At 35.8% G+C, this 16,498-nt stretch overlaps 1 protein-coding gene across 1 annotated transcript; it reads right to left on the reverse strand.

Moving 5' to 3' along the window:
- Positions 1 to 1,840: 1,840 nt before the first annotated feature.
- On the reverse strand, positions 1,841 to 16,134 carry agxt2 (alanine--glyoxylate aminotransferase 2). The gene is made up of 14 exons (XM_086096662.1): positions 15,965 to 16,134; positions 13,500 to 13,588; positions 13,171 to 13,361; positions 12,985 to 13,108; positions 11,838 to 11,932; positions 11,100 to 11,193; positions 9,942 to 10,035; positions 9,578 to 9,678; positions 7,721 to 7,813; positions 6,994 to 7,126; positions 6,318 to 6,406; positions 5,498 to 5,647; positions 3,695 to 3,793; positions 1,841 to 2,631 (listed from the first exon to the last, which is right to left on the reverse strand). The coding sequence occupies exons 1-14, from the start codon at positions 16,032 to 16,034 to the stop codon at positions 2,530 to 2,532; spliced, it is 1,524 nt and encodes a 507-aa protein (XP_085952788.1). The 5' UTR covers positions 16,035 to 16,134; the 3' UTR covers positions 1,841 to 2,529.
- Positions 16,135 to 16,498: the final 364 nt, after the last annotated feature.

Here is a 16,498-nt window from a genome sequence, read left to right on the forward strand (position 1 = left end):
TTAAAAAAATGTCTAACACATTTTAATTTAAAATGGCCTACAAAAAAAATCAAATGTTTGTAAAACAATCCCAAAATTTAAAAATAATAAAATAAAATGAATTTCTCAAATGTAAACATAAATGCAAAACATTTAACAGATATAATGTAGAAACATATATTAATCACAATGAATACAGTATTTATTTGTATTCAAAGTACCGTAAATAAAGTAAAAGGTTAGGGTTGGGGTAAATAAATACCTTCATTTTTTGGGGATGAGTAGTAAACCATGTTAACTGCACAGAGAAATTGTTAGACTTTCCAACAAACCCCCACTAAAAGGTTAAATGATTAAACTTACATCAATAGCATGAATGGTCTAGATAAGAAAAGGGCTTTTAAAGCATGTAATTAAGGCACTTGTGAGTACAAAGAAGGGAAAAAAGAGGGTGGATTTAAAAAAAAAATTGTTGAGCACTCGAAGCGAAATGCACAAACTGACACTTTGCCAGCAAATCTGTAAATGTTTGAGGGAAAACGCACACATTCATGCTGTTCAGTTCAACTACCTTAAATATAACATGGACATTTTGGGAATGTGTCAGGCAGTTCCCAAAGAAAAGCCTAGATTCAAACCCAGAACTTCCTGACTGCAAGGCACATTTCAACTAAATCGGTTGTGCCAGTTATCCATTTAGATGCTGCATAGCCGTTTTTTCTTGTGTCTTGCATCTTACTTACTTGCTACATGTGCTTTGTGCGCTTGTTTCCAGGTAACAAAAGACACTTGTCAGTCATTGAAAAGTCCACATGTGCTCGGCTGCCATTCAAGGCAGCTTGAGTGCAGTGAATTTCCAGAAATAGCCTTTTCACAAAAAAAACAATAATCTTCTGGGCTTTTTGAGTCGTGTATTCAACACAGTCTCCTTTTTTTTCCAACACTACGACGGCGTGGCTCAGTAGTAAAGTGGCCGTCTCCTATCGGTGAGGTTGTGGGTTCGATCCTCCCAGTGGACCTGACAGCAGCCGGGTGTATGAGTGTGTGAATGGGTAAATGTGAGGCTTTCTAAAGCGCTATATAAAAAGCAGTCCATTTACTTTTTCAACTCGGCCAAACACTTTTCTTTGTGTGAGATGGAATCCCAAGTGTTTTTTGTGTAAGGCACTTTGAGCGCATTCCTGGCAACAAACTATTTACGCTAGGGATCTCAAGTCACGGCCCACCGAGGACCATTTGCGGCATGATATTTTGCTTTAATATTCTGCTTGACATTAGTTTAATGTTAGTGTGGCACACACATGTTTTTGCTGTTGCCCTGTTTTTTTATTATTTTTTATTAATCACTAATTGGCAACCATAGCTCAGGCATGTCACGTCTCTTGCTGTTGTGTTTAAAAGTGATTTAAGTAACACAAAATACCCTTCGCATAGTATGCCCAATTGACTTTTCTATGACACTTAAACACAAGTTTTTTATGAATCTTTAACCATTTACAGAAATGCTGAGGTGTCAAACACAAGTATGCTAATCATTTTCCAACGCTCCTATAGTCAGCAAATATAGACAATCATGTAATATTCATCGGATTCCTACACAGAACATATTAGCAAAAAGAAAAAAACTTTATGTAGGACTTTCAAGTGACTTGTTTCCTACCGTCACAAACAAGAACGTGACGAGCACCCAAGAAGGCGACGACACAGTTTTCATGTCTTCACAGGTCTGAGAGTATGTAAATAAGGCGGTGGCAGGTGAGAATAGCGGTTAACTTTACTAGCTTTGGGTTATTCCAATGAATGCTAGCTAGTCTTGAAGTATTCTATAACCCAGTGTGACAGATTACACAGCACAAACATGTAGTGTCCTCTTTTTATTGCATTTACATTTAGCTACAAATTAGAATTACATCATGTGCACATATTTGGCAAGATTTGTAGTGAGGTAGGCTTCATCTTTTCTAATAGCTAATGGCCCGGTTTCACAGACAAGATTTATATCAAGCCAGGACTAGTCCTAAATCAGATGACTAAAACGGTCATTTAAATGGCTTGCATGAGCGTAGTTTAAATTTGTCTTAGATGGTCCTAGACTATGGAGTCCTAGAGTAAGTTTAAACAAGAATGGCTGGACTCTGTAGTTAATGTTGTTCATCTAGATATTGTAAGTAATCTACACTCCCAAACTATCTGTGCTCTCTTTCACTAGCAATACTAAGCAGAAATTAAACCTGCCTCATTTCAGAATTAATTTAATCTTCAATTTAGTCCAAGAGTAGCTCTATTCCGCACTCTTGCAATTGTCTTTGCTTAAACCAGAACAGATTAAATATTCTATGACTATTTTAAGATACATCTGTGCAAGTGACTTAAAGTTAGGCCAGCTCAAACAGCATATTAGTTTGGGACTAGTTTTAAGCTTTTTCTGTGAAACCGGGCCAATGTGTTTTAGCTTCCTAACAATTGCAGTTTATAAAATTGTAGTCATGGTTATGCAAAAACAGATCGCCAAAGCGGACAATGTTCATTGCACTTTATCTTTGGTTGGGCTCATCTTCTCTCCATGAAGCGTTGGATGGACTTGTTAAAAACAGACAGGAAGAAAGCTGCGTCCGCCATCGTGATGCACATTGGCGGTTTGATGCGGAAGGTCTGAGGTAGGCAAAAAATAATCACACACACACACACCGCTACGGCATCACACTCATTTTGAAGCGTATTTTGAATTAGCTCATCTCATTGATGGAAATAAAAAACTTAAGCTGGCCAACGGAACTCTGTTGCTGACTAAAACAGCAGCACCCACTGAGCAGATAAACTGTCTCTAGACTGGAGTTTGCATGTTACTACTAGTGCTACTAAAGAGGATTTTGGACAGCACAGTTTGGCCCACAAACCATTTAGATTATCAAGAGTTCTGTAATAATTTTTCCCTAAAATTGGTTAATTATTGATTTTTAGGTTTTAAAAAATTGTTAATCTAATTGAATAATCAGTTTATATATATATATATATATTTATTTATTTATTTATTTTGCTTTAAAATAGTTTAAAAAATTGCTGTACATTTAAATTGCATTAATTTATTAAATAGAATGTAATTCATCATAAAATAATTAACTGCAGATACAATTTAAAATCTTTAGCACTAATTATTTTATTAATTATTTTATTAATAAAATAAACAAGTTTAAATATTAATTATAATCAAATTCATTAAAATAATGTATTGATTTTTAGATATGTTTTATTCATTTCTTTTAATTTAGTTATTCATTGACTAAGTTAAAAAAAAAGGTAAAATATGGAATTGTATAACTACATTTATGCAACTTGCATTTACTTTTTTTTTTTTACATAATGAATGAGTCATAATGGAATTTATTAGAAATAAAAATTTAAAATACTCAATAGTAATTATTTTATCATATAAATAATTTTACACATTCATTATCATCAGATTTATTAAAAATTCTAAAAATATATATTTATTATTAAAATATATCTTTTTGCAAACATATTTAACAACTACCAGTATTCATTTGATTAAATAATTATTAAATACAATTACATACGCACATAAAAAAATATATACATACACTTTTTAACTTACTTTTTTTTTTTTTTTTTTAAGTAGCCTTTTCTATGAATTACGTGGCCCAAACAACTCTACTGCAGACTAAACTCAAATCCAACATGCGAGCATTTACAGTACCTGTCCATAAAGTCCTCCCTTCCCGATGAGAATGCCCATGTCCTTAATGTCCTCAAAGATGGTGGCCATGTCCTGAGGGGGCAGCGGCGCTCTGCTGGACTGAGGACACAACATAAGCGGCTGAATATTTGACAGGAGAGTAAGTCTTACTGTGAGGTCGGTTGTACAGACAGACAAAGGAGTAAACCAAAATGTTGCTTTTTATCTTATATCTACTAATGAAGACAAAAGACGTCGATTGATAGCAGCAATCAACAGAAAGGACTGGCAGCCCACAAAGTATTCACAGATTTGCAGCGATCATTTTTTGCGAGGTCAGTAGATAAATGTTCAAAACATTTTACTTGTAAACAAAGATTGTAACAGAGGTGTCGAATTGCGTGTTTCACATTAACGAGCCAGATAGTTAGCGTCCACTCCAACTGCACAATAATGGGGGATTTCGTCTTTGTGCTTGGGAGTTTTTCACTCTGGAGCCGGAGTCATTTTCATGAAATTACTGCATAGCTTGCCACTACGATAGTCATTTGTTCCATGCTAGTAAACATAGTAACATAACATCATCGCAGCGTTTCAGTCTAGAACGGACTGTGTCAAAATAATCCAGTTAGCATGATCCACAACTTTTACCTTTGCATTACGAGGTATATTGTCCCCCAGCAATCTCGTCCCAGAGACTCAGCCAGCGACAAGCTTTCGAATCAGCCCCGGTGTAAGGAGCAGAGACGCCATTGACTACATAACGATATAGGTCATGCGCTGTGAATTACGGCAAAGTCGGCGATTTGATTAACTTGGTAAAAACAGCGGGCAACAGAAGCTGTTTTCAAACTAGCGATCTCCAACTTAAGTAAATATCGCGCTCTATGAGTGCCAACTAAATGTGCAACTTCGACTGACAGGCAAACTTTGGTTGAAGTAATAGATTCCATGGCTCTATGGGCAATAATAACTTTTAATTTGTAAAATAACAGTCACTAAGTCGCTCCGGTCACGTCCACTTCCATTCAACAATCATTTCCTTCCGCCGTCCGTCACATGGCAGTCACGTGATCATGTGACGTCGGTGCAAATGGTCAATACCCCTTTAAAGGTACTTAGAAGCTGCTTGTTAAAACGAGTGCTTCTGCTAAAGAATTAGAATTAATGGGAAAAAACATGAACAGGAGAAGTGAAGTAAAGTGTATTTTTTTCTTAGAATACTTTCAATTTAAGTAACTTTGCCAGACAAATTAAAAAATATAACAAAGTAACATCCTCAACAATATTAACTGTCCTGTCTTTTTTGAGGGCTCTGATACCTCTTTACCCCTGGAGAACCCAAGAACCCTTTTCTTCTTTGGAAAATTATGAATTATACATTAAATGACTGCTATAAGTTCACTGAACACCAAAATATATGTTTTTTCAATTTGAACCCTTTTTTTTAACTAGCTCAGAGTTGCTAATTTATCAAAATATATAAATAAAACATACTCCTAGGCATTCTGCAACGTGATATGAAATAGATTAACAAAAAAAACACAATTTTACCATCTGATGTTTTGCTGAGAAGATGGTTTTGTTTTTGCCAGCCATCTTGTCACCACCACTCTGGCTCATGTAAGTGCAATATTCATCCACTAGATGACCCCATGCAGGGGTCAGAAGTGGCACTCTGGACTTTTGAAGTTAAATTTGTAAAAAAAAAAAAAGGTCTTTGTTATTTGAGTAGCAGAATTTATAGGGGCCAAATTTGACCCCATGGGTTCTCCAGGGTTAAAAGGCACAAAAGTGTGCAAGCGAAAACGACATTGCTGTTACCTTGTCCCGAACCATTTCCACGCCGATCTGCATGCCTTTGCCACGGACATCCCCGATGATGTCATACTTGTCTCTGAATTTGGCAAGTTCCGTCATAATGTAGGTGCCCACCTCCAGACTGTTCTTCTGCGTTCCTTCTTCTTTGATAGTCTGACGAGCAAACGGTCATGTACATGTTAATTGTGTAATATATATATATATATATATATATATATATATATATATATATATATTTAATCGCATGAAAAGTGGAAAGAAATGTTAAACTAATAGAAATATTGCTTTTAATCATTCATACAGTAATTCAAAAAAAGGGTTAATGTTAAAAAATGTCCTGTAGTGTAAAAAAAAAAAAAAAACGAGTGTGATATTGATTTGTGTTGAGGTAATTTTTCTGCCACTTAGATGGCATAATAAATTCAGTCATGCAACATTTGGAATAAGACCAGGTGACGGCCAAAAGTAAGTTAACGTCTTTATTTATTATATGATATTTATATTTAACTATCACAGTTGTCTTTTGTTCATTCTTATTTTAAGTTAGTTAGCTAGTTTGTATTGTTACACTGCTGTAATGTGCTTAGTGTCAACATGCTATTAGCATAAATGCTATGCAGATATATTTCATGTTTTTGCTAACTATATGCTAACAAGTCAGTTCTGTTTCTCAAATAATGTTGCCTAAGATGGGCCAACATATAGTTCAATATCCGTATTACTGATTTGGAATTTGAGTTTGTGATTTACAACAAGCAAATAGCGCCAATTCAGTGGAATGGCCGTTTTACTGTTGCGAGGGATTAGAAGATGGAATTTTTACGTCAATGACGGCTGAGGCGATGGAACAAGCCAGTGGGTTCCCTCCAAAGGTGTTGAAGTGAACGCCCTGTGCGAACGTGTCTGCGATCTCTGCGAGCAAGTCCAAATGACAACAGTTACACAAGGAAACAATCATAGAACGTCATTTCTGTAGAAATTTGGTGCAAGTGCTCAAGAGCAGACAGTGAACTGAAATGCTGTAGAAAGTCAAATGTAGAGAATGGGGAATGTAGAAGAAGGCTTCATGTTGTGCTTGTATGACATAAATTGATCAAATGCTAACGTGCTATGCTAACATAGCAAGATGTGTTTAAAAAACAACCAAGCGGGTTGATTTGGCTTGAATTCAGGTCAAATTTTTAGTAAGAAGTGGTCAAATGCTAATGAGCTGCTAGCTAGCAGCTAGCAGTTGGTTGTGTAGCAAAATAGCAGCCTGACATAAACCGTATTGTGCAGTCACTGTACATAAAGTGCTAATATCCAAAACTAGCTGGGTATTTTTTTTAAGTTGGAATGGTTTGAATAGAGTGAATATTGTAAAATGACTACATTAATAATGCAATTTTTGCCTTGGAAAATGTGGCATACATATTGTCGAGGCACAGTGTACTTCTCATTTAAACCAGCGGCAAAAGTCTCAATTTTAACTTCCTGGGCACCGTCCAGAACAATCTCACCCCGTGTCGTAACCACCGCTCCCATCGGGAAGCCGTTCCCGATGCCCTTGGCCATGGTCACTATATCAGGAAGGACGTCGTGACCTTGGAATCCCCAGAAGTGGGTCCCTGTTCGGCCAAATCCCGTCTGTACCTGTAAACACATTATTGGTACACTTTATTTCAATCAACGCCACAATGTGCGATGAAAGTTGCCCGTAGTAAGACCATTAGGGTTGAGACTTGTTTGTTAGGCATGACTTGGCGGAATTTTCCTTATCTTTCCAGATAAGGAATCAGAAACAGATCAGTCAATGCAAATGTTTACTGGCCCCTTGTCGATCAGCAACAACACTTTCGGGCCTGGATGGACAACTGGTGGCCCGGCAAGTTTTGAAAATAAAAATGTATACTGTTGATGAAAAGTTGTAAGTTGTTTACGCCACCCTTAAAACCAACGCCAACCCCAAAGTTTTCTCCACCAAAGAAGCAGAGAGCACAATTTAAGTCAGGAAAATGGTGTCTTTCAGGTAAAATAGGAAGCAGATGTACAGTATGTTGAGGTTGACGAGTGGATGATGCCATTGAGCATTAAAATGTATTAAGATAATCTTCTGGACAGTGGTTCAATACAAAAAAAAAAAGACATGCACATATTTTGTCCTTATTTAAAATGGCCTTTTTGTCGTACATCAAAAACTTGTACGTTGGGGCACTCTTAAGTTGAGGTGGCAAAGTATTTTCAAACCTCATCAGCAATGCAGAGGCCGCCTCTCTTTCTCACAAGTTGGTACGCCTCCTTCAGGAAGTTTTTGGGGTACTGCACCGCTCCACCAACACCCTGCAAAAACAAACAGCAGTCAGCGCTTTAAATAAGTCGTGCGTTTAAATACGTTTTCATCCTTTAACTGATCATTTCTGTCTTGACTTCTTGAACCTCAGCTATCGTGTATAAAGTGCAAGTGCATGTCTGTCTGATATCCTATTCCTGTCCAAGCGGTACAGCTGTTTGTGGCTGTTTGACTTCCTGTTCCTGTCTAGGGGCCTGTAGCTGTTTGACTTCCAGAAGATTTATGCTCAAGCTATGTCAAGTTACTTGTTATTTGATGATACGCAAGTGCCTTGTTTGCTTGTGTATAATTGTAAAAAATAAAATAAAATAAAAAAACGGCCTGACTTCCTGTTCCTGTCTAGTGCCACAGCTTTCTGACTTCCTGTTCCTGTCTAGGGGCACAGATTTCTGACTTTCTAAAATGCCATGCTGTTTCTTTTCTTTTATGTTTTTCGTTTCTCTTCTTTTTTTTGTAACACAGATTTGTCTCCCAGTGAGAGTTTGTGTATTGTTTTTGTGTGAAAAATAAATAAATGAATACATAAATAAATAAATAAATTTGACTTCTTGTTCCTGTGTAGTGACACCACTGTCTGACTTCCTGTTCCTGTCTTGTGCCACAGCTTCCTGACTTCCTGTTCCTGTCTAAGGACATTTAGCTGGAGGGGGACTTCCTGTTCCTTTAAATGTAAAAAAAAAAAAATGTTGAATGAAAATGTGTCATGATTTTTAAAATAGTATTAACATTTAATTGAATTTCAAGTATGACATGCATTTCAATTTTCAATGCTACAATATATTTGTTTTCTAATTAAAAAAAAAGAGGTATCACGCCAACTTTTTTCTACTGTATGTCATCAATAACACCAAGCTGAGATCCCGTAACTGCTTTGCACATATTGACCTTACAGAGTATCAAATTGATTTATAGTAGGGGTGTGAATTGCCTTGTACCTGGCGATTCAATTCGTATCACGATTCATAGGTCACGATTCGATTCGATACCGTTTAATCCCGATACAAATCTATAAATTGATTATTGCGATAAAAAATTTTTTTTACTCAAATTTAGAAAATACAAATCAGTAAACTTGTACATGTACACTGTAAGATTTGTATGAAAATGTATTTATTTTTCTGAAAATTCAGGCTTATAACTGAGCCACTGCATTTAACAAACATTGTTGTCTGTTTCATGTTTGAACAGCACTGAAATAAAATATTAAGGCTTAATGTTCCATTAAAATAAAATTCTTCCATGCTTAATGTGTGAATCCTAACCCTAAGTAAGACGTTTTGTTGACTATACCCATAAAAAATTTTATGTTTAAAAATCAATTCAAACGCATATCGAATCGATTCGAGAATTGCGCGCTGTAATATCGCGATATATTGCCGAATCGATTTTTTCTAACACCCCTAATTTATAGCATAGCATCGCTGTCCTTTGAAAAACCCTTATGTCAATTATTTATTTATTTAACATTTTTACTTTTTTTCTTCGAAATTTAATGCAGACATCCCAAAAATGCAACAAAAAAAAAGGGACTTAAGTGTTTTTCACAGGACAGCAACAATAGTATAGTTTCATAAGCACAAGGTTACTTGCCCTCTCTGTTTCTTTCTTTTATCTGTATGTCATGTGGCCCCGATGGGGAAAAGTTGAAAAGAATAAAAGAATCCAAGTCATGAATTTCATCTCTGATTTTACATCAGCTGTGGAGTTTTAAAATGAATCACAAAATGTCTTTTTGTGTGTTTTGGGAGCGACACCTGAATCGGTTCAGCGAAGAAAGCAGCAATTCGACTGGGGACGCTGGTGTGAAACGTCTCTTCGAGTTGTTCAATGTAGTTTTCGTTTGCCATGCAGTAACCTGCGGAATACAACCAAGACTTACAGGTATATGATTGTACTCTTCCTGAAAACGGGGGTAAATGATTGACAGTAGGGGACCTTGAGCGTCTCTTGTGTTGTCCAGTTGCAGTTAAAAAAAAAAAAGGAATGGGGCAAACCACGGAAAAATCGACCTTCAAATATGTTACTCAGGATCAGGATACATGCTTGATTTAAGGCAATACTGTATATTGCTCATTTAAGCTTGAATTGACACTAGTGTGGTGTGCGCGTCATGTCTACCTTGGGCACAGTTACATTCTCTGGTTGTCTGCACAGGAGAATCCCTGCAGTGGCTTCCCCCCCAGAGACCTCTGAACACATCAGGACACATGGTCTGTTTGGTTTTTAGGGCAGAAAGCAAATCAGAAGGGTCCACAACGTGCATTGTACACACTTACTTATATGTGAGCACAAAGAGGGAAAAGCAAACAAAGTAGCCTTTACACATATTTGGAGTATTAGAGCTATTTGGTAAAGATAAATGCTAAGAATAGTGTGTTAGTATAAATCGTAGAATCACAACCAAAAAATGATGAATGAAGAATGAATAGAGATGCAATTTTACAAAGATAAAATCGAAATGTATAATTAAGTCCTACATTTTGTACAAAAAGAGCTGTCAATCATGCAACTTTGTTCACATATGCTTACTAATCGATCCACCTGACCGTACTTTTTTTTTTTTTTTAGAATGTTGTTAATGTGTTCTCATATCCTTTCAAATCAACTCTCTTAACCTTTGATTTTATTTACTTAACCTTATAAATGTATTATTTTAAGCTTACGAGTTTACAGTCACAATTTTACGAATGAACTCATGTGATTTTTTTCCATAGTCTTACAAATACATTCTCATAAATGCATTACTTTATTTATTCATTTTTGTAAGCATAATGGCTTAATAAAAAAAAAGTATATTTTTAGCGCTATGACTTTATTCTTGGGACAACTCTACTCTTTTCACAGTGTGACTTCACCAGTAAGGCTTCTATTTGATCCTCGTGACCTTGTGACTAACGACTTTATTTGCATCATATTATGACTATAGTCCTAGAAAAAAAAAAGAATATATATTTGTAACATCAGAAATATTTTTCTAGTAAATATACCACCTTACTCTTAAAATATTGTGACTTTTTGTAAAAAATGATGACCACATTCAATTAAATCAATTAATTCTGTAACCTTACTTTTTTTCTCGTAACTATTTTCTAAAAAAACAACAACATGACTATATTGTTCTAAAAAAAATGTGGCTATATTTCAGAATATTATGACTTGAAATATTACTATTCATTTATTTTAATTCTATGAGTCTTAGCATAAATTGTCAAAAAGTCACGCAAAAAAAAAGTTTTTTTTACATAGTGACGCTGAAAGGAAGTTAGTCATACATACGTTTGTGCAGCCTAAGCCAATGGCGATGGGGTACTTGTAAGCCATTTGTGAAGTCAGACCCATGGTCTGCGGGCTACCTCCGTGGTACGATCCTCTGCAAGGGAAAATGCAATGTTCTGTGCGCCTTAAATGCGATGTCCTTAACTCATTCACTGCCATTGACGGCTATGGACGTCAAAAATTCATTTGAACTATTTCTATTAGTTTAACATTTTTTTCCACTTTTGCAAACAAGAAAAACTTAGATTTTTTTAATTGTAAATTTAGAACAGATATAAAATTTATGATTAATCGTTAGTTAACTAGTGAAGTCATGTGATTAGTTACAATTAAAAAATGTAATCGCCTGACGCCCCTAATTTAAAAAAACGACGATTAAAATTTTTAATCGTAATTAATCGCATGACTTCAATAGTTAATCACAAATTTTATGTTATAAATGTACAATAAAAATAGTTTTCAAGGTTTTCATAAAAAATTTAATGAAATGAAAAAATGTTAAACTAATAGAAATAGTTCACATGAATTTTTGACGTCTATAGTCGTCAATGGCAGTGAATGAGTTAAAAATAATTATTATTGTGCATGAATATTATCCATGAAAATAAACATTAGCAATTCAAGTCAAATGAAAAATCCTAAAAACGTTGTCATGCGTGAACTATCATTACAGACCATTTCATTAGGCTCATATGTACATTCTGATAAGACAATAAGAACCAAAAAGAGGGCAGAGACCTGAAAGTGATGATGTCAAAGTTGCCAGTGTACAGTCGGGCCATACACATGGCTAGCTCATTGGCTTCCGAGCCGCTATTGGTCAGGTAGATTACCTGGATGGGGAAACACAGCTCGTTACCTCCGCCAAGCACAAAGGCAGAGATAATTGTCGTTAGCTAGTAAGTTACAGTAGTTAGCTGGTTTGTTAGCGTGAATGTCTCAAAACTAGACTGGCTGATTCAAAAGTTAAAAAAACAATAGTAAAAGTACTACTTTAACCCATTCACTGCCATTGACGGCTATAGACGTCAAAAATCCATCTGAACTGTTTCTATTAGTTTAACTATTTTTTCCACTTTTGTCAACAAAAGTATGAAAACCTAGATTTTTTTCATTGTACATTTAGAACAGGTATAAAATTTGTGATTAATCGTGCGTTAACTAGTGAAGTAATTCCATTAATTGCAATCAAAACTTTTAATTGCTTGACACCCCTAATTTTTAATAATCTTTTCTTTTCTTTTTTTTAAATGAAGGACTACAGAGATCAGTCACAGTTGATATGCTGAAATCAGAGGATTTGGACAGTTTTACATTAAAAAAAAAAGGCTTCAAATGATTATATATATATATAATTTTTTTTTAAAGATTATTAAAAAATTAGGGGTGTCAGGCCATTAAAATGACTTCACGAGTTAACTCACAAATAATCGCAAATTTTATATCTGTTCTAAATGTTTTCATACTCTTGTTAAACGTGATTTTTTTTTTTAAACTAATAGAAATAGTTCAAATAGATTTTTGACGTCTATAGCCGTCAATGGCAGTGAATGAGTTAATCTTGAAACATTGGGATTTTTCTCGTTAATTTACACAACATGTTTGCACCATTGCCACCTCTTGTAAATCAACGTACGCGTATTTCTCATACCTCTACGACTTTAATTTTGTTCAATTATGTTCTCACAATTTTATGACTTAATCCCGTAAACCTCACAACATAAGTTTTTCTTGTCAACAGATTTTTACATGCGGCAGTGACCCTCAATGAAATGATTTAGATGGGCATGTTAATTTTGATTTACCCTTAGCGGAGGTCTGTACTCAAATGAAAGCATTTCTAGTCCTAAAAAAAAATAAAAAAAATAATAAGGCTTTGCAGTACCTTCAGGGGATCAGGCAAGTTGGACGCTAGTTTTTCACAATACTCGTGAACCGAAGGATAAACGTAGATGTTGGTGGTGTGTACCAGCCTCCTCAGCTGCTGCTCTGCGGCCGCCGTCACTTTTCTGCGCAAGTGATTCCATTCAAAACACAACAACAGTGCGGAAAGAATAAAATATCCGCTTACGGGTGGCAGTGGCCCACGCTGACGGTGGCCACGCCGGCAAAGAGATCGAGATAGCGCCTCCCGTCCACATCCCACAGCCACTGCATGTGACCCTGATGGATGTAAACCGGCTTCTTATAGTAGGTCACCTTCATGATCATTGGATGGCAGTTTGTCCGGCGGATTTCCATCAGACGCTCTTTGGACATCCCCTGAGCGGACAAGACCCATCGCATATCATTTATTGTGGCAATATTTTCTATATAGAAAAATGTATTTCTTGAAAGAAAGGTGGAGTGATTAAACACAGCAGGCAATATGCAGGCCGACTGTTTTGTGCTTGTTGTCACCTTGTATTTCTCTGGTGTGAAGCTGCAGGGGGGCATCTCCAACAGGTCTGCAGGAGCGGATTTCAAGGTGGATTTCTGACACAATGGCCCTACGGAAGAATGGAGGTCAATGACGTCGTTGATTCAAAATACGATGGACCAAAAAAGTGATACCATTTGGAGTTCAACCAAAATTCTCTGGAGAAAGTATAATGATACAACTTTCAAGTATTTCTACATCCCTTACCCAAAACTGAATAACTTTTCAAACAGTCGACATAATAAAAGACAGATTATCCATTTTCGTTCTCAATTTGAAATGGTTTCTAGTAAGGATAGACGATATTCAGCATTTTGACGAATATCGGCATCGGCCATTTTGAAGAATCATATGGCCGATAATAGATCCATTTAAAAAAAAAAATAAAGTGCTAACTTCAGGGAACTAATTAAAAATATATATATATAAATTTTCAGAGATGCTGCTGGGAACACCTTCTGTTTTGGTTTGAAATTAAAACTAAGATAAATAAAAATGTTATTCTTCAGATATTTTGGAATACTTAATTTACTGTAGAAAACAATTGTTTGAGTTTTTATTTAACTTTTGAAAACATGCTACTGCCCCTGGGAGATCCCAGAACTTTTTTGTTAGATTTTTAAAACAAAGATGTCTATTGACTCCAATATTTTACAACCCCTAAAAGTTGTTCAATAAACATATACTTTAAAATAAAACAAAAATTAAGAGCTTTTTCAAATTCAATTTTTTTCAAATTTAAATTAAATATTTGTATTTATTATCATTATTTTTTTCAATTGAAATTGAAATTGAAAAAAAAATCCCTTTGAATGAAAATTATTATCAGCTCCAAATATCGGTTATCGGCGTCCTTGACTACTAATAATCGGTATTGGTATCGGCCCTGAAAAAAACATATCAGTCTATCTCTAGTTTCAAGGAGTTTTAGCATGTCTATGACATGCTTTCAAAATACCTCCAGAATCAAGGCACTGCTCAACAACAACAACAAAACTCTTGCATAGATGATGAAAACAGATTGAGGGTAATTTTGGGGTGCTAAATCCAAATCTGAGCTATCGCTATTATTTTGCAATCTGTATGTACCATATTGATGAATTACACAAAACTTGCCCAATCACTCACGAGTTTAACACCACATAAGCATGCACAAAAGCAGCTTCAAAGCAGTTTTTAAACCGCTAGCAAAAATGGAAACAAGGCGAGGTAATATACTTTAGACTGCAGCTTTTGCTCCAACGCTTGATACGAGAACGAACCACCAAATGACAAAAATAGCTGTTTTCAGAAAAAGTAGTAAGGTTTGTTCCTGTGAGCGCGAAATTCAGAGTTTTCTTCTCAGAAGTAGGAAGCAGGATAAGTATTAAAGTGCACTACTTGCACAGCCACCTGAGTGAGTTTCCCAAGAACTATAGCGACATGAATGCTGAGCAGGGCGAACGTTTCCAAAAGGACATTAAAGCAATGGAAGAACGTTACCAAGGTCGAGGGAACTGCAACATGATGGCAGATTACTGCTGGAATTAGATGAGAGATGTCCCTTATGCAGTTGACAAGAGATCAGCTACAAAAATAATAATAATAATAATAATAATGCAATTCTGACTTTTTAACACGATTGCTACTTTGTGCCAAGATTTTCTTAGGATTTATATGTATATGACACTGTAAATTGTTTTAAAGTAACAGTGTAACCTTTTTGGATTTTTTTCAATACTGTAAATTTCACATATGATCTTTTGACAACCCGCACCATAAGTATTTTTATTTTATTTTTAAATCATACACGTTTGTGTGTTTAAAGTCAACTTTTTGGAGTGACCATGCAAATATAATTTGTTAATTATAAGGTTATAATTTTGGTATGGTTAAATTGGCAAGTGGGAGCTTTGTTAAAACAACAGCAACAGCAACAACAAACACCGTCTGTCTGGCTATACGGTATCTATCTAGTCTACTGTAGTCAGCTAGCTAGCTGTCTAAACGCTCGTCCACTGTGCTGCAAATGGTTTGCAGTGTTCCTTAAATCCACAACTCTGCTGAATTTAATCCACGTGTTGGTTTAACACAATTTTCAAGACAGGATTCCAGTTTGAACCAGGCAAAGTTTCAACATTACACAACACAATACAAAGTTGTTAAACAAAAACAACAACAAACAAACAAGACAAGCGAACAAGCGTCTTTTAATTTTCTGCCAATATGACTAACAGTATGCAAAGGTTAACCTGAAGTTACAGAGTAGCTATAGTTAGTTGAGAACTTGGCAGGTTTAATGGCATATATATTCGCAACTGTTTGTGAATTTGGCAAACCGCGCCCGAAGGCTTTTACAAGCCTCAAGCACACCTGTCAAATTTGGTGACAGGAAGTCCTATTTTGGTAAGATAAGGAGAGGGAGAGAAAAAAGATTTCGGCGGCCATAGTTGCCATGGTAACTCACCTCCTGCTGTATGGAATTTAACCAGGGCGCTCAGTGGCGCGTAGCGACGTGAAGCTAATTTGTGCATCATTTTTTACGTCTTCTTCAAGATCAACACGTTTTTGCCGAATGTCACATGAACCGCCTCTGAACAAAGTCTGCCACTTCACTTCCACTTACAAGTTAATCAAATTCTTTTTAGGGGGGGTGGTCTTGAACAGCCCGCGGCCATTGACCCGCGGCAAGTGCCACGCCTCGGCCAATCAGGCCACGATACGTCATCAGCATGCCCAGAAGGTGGGAAGTCTTAATGACGTATAAATATCCACTAATAAATTGTTGTTTTTTTGTTCTAGTTTATCAACATCAACATATTCACCTCCAGCAAACCTTCCTTCCTAATGTCCTTTATTTTTATAAATAAAGGAATATCTTATCCTCTCAGCATTTCATTCATTTCAGGGAGATAGCGGTTTATTTGTCCACGTAGTCTTTGCAAATCAGTCAGGATGTGTTGCATGAAGTTATGTTGAATAACTAAATTTAAGTAGGCTA

This window comes from Leptonotus elevatus, chromosome 15 (genome assembly GCF_054856555.1).
Source record: "Leptonotus elevatus isolate MCC_2025b chromosome 15, RoL_Lele_1.0, whole genome shotgun sequence".
In the NCBI taxonomy this organism is placed as follows: Eukaryota; Metazoa; Chordata; class Actinopteri; order Syngnathiformes; family Syngnathidae; genus Leptonotus; species Leptonotus elevatus.